Source organism: Abrus precatorius, unplaced genomic scaffold (genome assembly GCF_003935025.1).
Source record: "Abrus precatorius isolate BTA unplaced genomic scaffold, Abrus_2018 Scaffold10, whole genome shotgun sequence".
Classification (NCBI taxonomy): domain Eukaryota; kingdom Viridiplantae; phylum Streptophyta; class Magnoliopsida; order Fabales; family Fabaceae; genus Abrus; species Abrus precatorius.
This window is the reverse complement of record NW_020874292.1, coordinates 16,878,292-16,882,818: the sequence shown is the minus strand read 5'-3', so window position 1 is coordinate 16,882,818 and position 4,527 is coordinate 16,878,292. Positions and strand designations below refer to the sequence as shown.

The 4,527-nt window shown below is 39.8% G+C and overlaps 1 protein-coding gene across 1 annotated transcript; it reads left to right on the top strand.

Annotated features, from left to right (window-relative positions):
• Nucleotides 1–1,129: 1,129 nt before the first annotated feature.
• Nucleotides 1,130–1,630, top strand: LOC113851967. The gene has a single exon (XM_027482235.1). The coding sequence runs from the start codon at nt 1,130–1,132 to the stop codon at nt 1,628–1,630; it is 501 nt and encodes a 166-aa protein (XP_027338036.1).
• The last annotated feature ends 2,897 nt before the right edge of the window (nt 1,631–4,527 follow it).

Genomic DNA, 4,527 nt, shown 5'->3' with positions numbered 1-4,527 from the left:
GTGGATGAAATTCTTCAAGGACTATGACTTCACATTGTCTTACCATCCTGGCATGGCAAATGTGGTGGCAGACGCATTGAGCAGGAAGTCATTGCATGTGGTGGTAATGATGGTGAAAGTGATGGAACTAATTGAGGAGTTTCAGGATATGAACTTGGCTATAGAGATAAGGCCCAGAAGTTTGTATCTCAGAACAACAATGATCCACAATGACTTCTTGATACATGTCCGAGATGCTCAGTAGGGAGATGCTTTCTTGCAAGACATGATGAGGCAAAAGAGTGAGGGAAAAGACTTAAAGCTCCACTGTGATGAGGATAGAGTGATCAAGTTTCAAGATCATGTATGCATTCCCCAAGTGGATGAGTTGAAACAAATGATACTTGAGGAGGCGCATAAGAGCAAAATGAGTTTTCACCCCAGTGCCACCAAGATGTATCAGAACCTCTATAAGAGCTTCTGGTGGAATGGGATGAAGAAGGATGTGGCCGAATATGTAGCTAGATGTCTGACTTATCAGAAGGCGAAGGTAGAACACCATCGTCCACCTGGATTGTTGCAACCTTTGGAGATCCCTGAGTGGAAGTGGGATAGCATCAATTTTTTGGATTCAAAGAACTAGGAACAACCATGACGCTATTTGGGTGATAGTGGATTGATTAACTAAAGCTGCACACTTTTTTCAATCAACATGAAGTATAAGTTAGAGAGGCTAGCGGACTTGTATGTGAGGGAGATAGTCAAACTACATGGAGTGCCGACTAGTGTGGTATCCGACAGAGACTCAAGGTTTACTTTGAGGTTTTGGGAGAGCCTGCAGAGGGCGTTGGGCACTAAGTTGAAGCTTAGTTCAGCTTACCACCCACAGACTGACGGTCAGACTAAGAGGGCCATCCAATCCCTAGAAGACTTGTTGAGAGCTTGTGTGATTGAGCAGCAGAGAACTTAGGAAGAATGTCAACCGTTAATGGAGTTCACGTACAATAATAGCTATCACGCTAGCATTGGAATGACACCGTTCGAGGCTTTGTATAGGAGAAGATGTAGAACTCCCTTGTGTTAGTATGAGACTGAAGAGGCGACTCTATATGCACCGGTCATGGTTCAGAAGCAAAACGAGTAGATCAAGATGATCAAAGAGAAGGTGAAGGCTGCACAAGATCGACAAAAGAGCTACGATGACAAGAGGAGGAAGCCTTTGGAATTCCAGGTGGACGACCATGTGTTTTTGAAGGTCTCATCTGTGACCGGAGTTGGGAGAGCTCTGAAATCTAGAAATCTATCTCCTAAGTTTATTGGACCATTCAAAGTGCTGAGTAAAATCGCTCCTCTAACTTACCAGACAGCACCACCTTTGAATCTCTCAAACTTACATCCGGTGTTCCATGTGTCCAAAGTCATGAAGTATGTGTCAGATCCCTCTCACGTGATTGATCATGACCCGGTTCAGGTAAGGGAAAACTTGTCCTGCAATGTGTACCCAGTGAGGATTGCGGATCACAGTGTTAAGCAGTTGAGGGGCAAGGAGATCCCACTGGTAAAGGTGATATGGAGCTCGAGTGATGAGGGAGATGCCACATGGAAAACGGAGACCAGAATAAGAGAATTGTATCCAGAGTTATTTGTATAGATTGAGTGAATTTCGGGGATGAAATTTTCTAAAGGAGAGAAGAGTTGTAACGCCCTGAGTTTATAATAGTATTTATTTATTAATATAAATTGTAGATTTCTAATTGAATGTGCATTTTGATTTATATGGTGATATGAATATGTGTGTGTGAATATATGTAGATAAATATGTAAGTATAAATGTGAATGTTGATTATTGGATTGAGATTGGATGTGTATGGATTGATGTAGAAATAAGACAAATGTTTACTGCAAGGGCATTCTCGCTCTAGCGAGAAGGTCCTAGGCGAGTTAGGTGTCTCTGTTGCATTCTTACTGTAGCGAAAAGGCAACAGAGAGGGGTAGTTTTCTTGGTGCAGTCTCGCTATAGCGAGAGGATCTCATTGTAGCGAGATTATGTAGAAACCAGAGTGCAGTTTGGTCTGATATTTTCGCTGTAGCAAAAATGGGTCTTGTAGTAGCGAAAAGGCAACAGAGAGGGATAGTTTTCTTGGTGCAGTCTTACTATAGCGAGAGGATCTCGTTGTAACAAGATTATGTAGAAACCAGAGTGCAGTTTGGTCTGATATTTTTGCTGTAGCAAAAAGGGGTCTTGCTACAGCTAGAGTGCCTTACTGTAGCAAGAGTATCGCGAATCCTAGGGTATTTGAGGGGTTTAGGGTTTAGGAAAATTCATTTTCCACTTTTCCTCTCATCCCTTCTTTGATTCTCTCAATTCCCAACCCTATTTCACCAGTTAAACTGCCTCTAAAGCCATTTGGGTGCAAGATTGAAGGTTATGGTTGTGTTTTGGACGTTTGAAGGTAAGTTTTGTGAGCTAGGGTTTTTGATTTTCGCCATTTTTGTTGTCCTCTTGATTTCTCATGGAATTTTTCCATGTAGCTAGGGCAAAACACTACGTGAAGGACGTTTTCTACCCTTAATTCTTGTTAGGTCTACATTCCAAGGTGAAGGGGGACTCTACCCTACCCTTTGGTGTTAAATTCATGTATATTGGTATGGATTGGAATGTGATTGAGATAGAATGTCGAAGGATGTATATCTAGATGAAAATGACTAGATTGTAATAAGATGTGATGAAAATTGTGTGTTTAAGCTTAGTGTTGTTAAATATGTGTAGATGTGCCATATGTGAGAATGAATACTATAAATGATTGAGAATGTGGGTGAAAGTGTGTGGAAAATGGCATGTCGATTGCGATTGTAGTTGTGTTTGAAATGGTTGGAAACTATGAATGGTTACAGCGATACATTAGGGGTGTAGAAGATGTGGGTGATAGAAATACCTTGGGGAAGAGAGGGTGATGGTGACACTAACAGTGAGCGTGGGTGCACCATAGGCCACACACTCTCCTCCTGACTTAGCCTCTAACTAACACCTTTGCTAAGGAGCCTGTAACCGCACACGTTGTATCCGTGAGGCGGGGATTAACCAGCGACCATCCATGGTGTGAAACTGAGCAAGTCCCTAAGGTTGAGGGAGGATTGGAGTCTGCACTTAGAGGAAGCTTTGTTAGTTTATAGGATCGTCACAAAACATTCATAGGAATGTCTCCTTATCGGGTTGTTTTTGGCAAAGCATGTCATCTACTAGTAGAGGTGGAACATAAGGCATTATGGACGATCAAGCAATGTAATCTGGACATTGAGGCAGCAGGCTCACATAGGAAGCTTCAATTATAAGAGTTGGAGGAAATTCACAAAGAAACATATGAGAACTCCAACATCTACAAGGAGCGCACCAAGGCTTTTCATGATAAGCTAATAGGGTGCAAAGAGTTCAACATTGGTCAAAAAGACCTGTAATATAATTCTAGACTTAAGTTGATGCCTGGAAAATTGAGATCAAGATGGGATGGTCCCTTTCTTATTGTTAATTTTTTCCTTATGGTGTTATTGAACTACAGGATATGGGATCTCAAAGGAGCTTCAAGGTTAATGGGCATCGGCTCAAGGTTTTTATGAGGACTTGCAGGAACATGCACAAGAGAATGCCACTTTTGGATTGGCCACCTACCCTGATTTATAAGGAGTTTTCTTACCTATCTCTCATTTATTAGATTGTTTGAATTGTCCTTATGATGACAACCACAAACCGTGTCGCCGAATTAAACGATCTTGAATTGGATTTCACACAATAAAAACAGAATTATTACGACACAAATAAGAATTGAAATAAGAAAATTAATAAAAAGTAAAAATAGAATAGAGATGAAAAATGGCGCCACAATCACAAGATTGATAAGCCAAGGAACGATCGCCACAAGAGTTTTGGTCTCTTGATAAGATCAAAGAAAATTGGCTCACTCAAGAACTTAGAGTCACACGCTGTCACAAGAGTGTTCAATCTCAAATTATATTCAAAACTTATTAAAAGTGTGTTTACAAGAGCTTATATATGCCTAATGCTTGTAAACTAATACTAACGCAAACCCTAATGGGCTTCTTGTACCAACAAGCCTAAATTCAAATAAACTAAATAAAATAACAAGATTTTATCCTAAATAAAAACTCAAAATAAGTAATGACTAATATTAAAATAAATAAACTAAATATAATAATTAAATCCTAATAAAACTCGTTAGAGTTCAAATCCTTTAAGCATATGTAATTGATTATCTTGGGCTTTTCTAACTCTAAATTGAGCTCCCTTTCAAATAAGACAGCAACAATCTTTTCTAAGTCTCCATTTATTCTTTTTGCCCTTGCCCTTGTCATTGGTCCTTGAAGCTCTTCCAATGCCTTCAAGTCTTTGTCTTCAATGGGCCTTCCTTGATTCTCATCAATCCCTCTTTCTTCAAGAAAATTTGTCCTCAAATTTGACTCTTTATTACCTACATCAACGAGAGACAAATCAAATACATTAAAAGTAGCATTAACATCATACTTACCTAATAA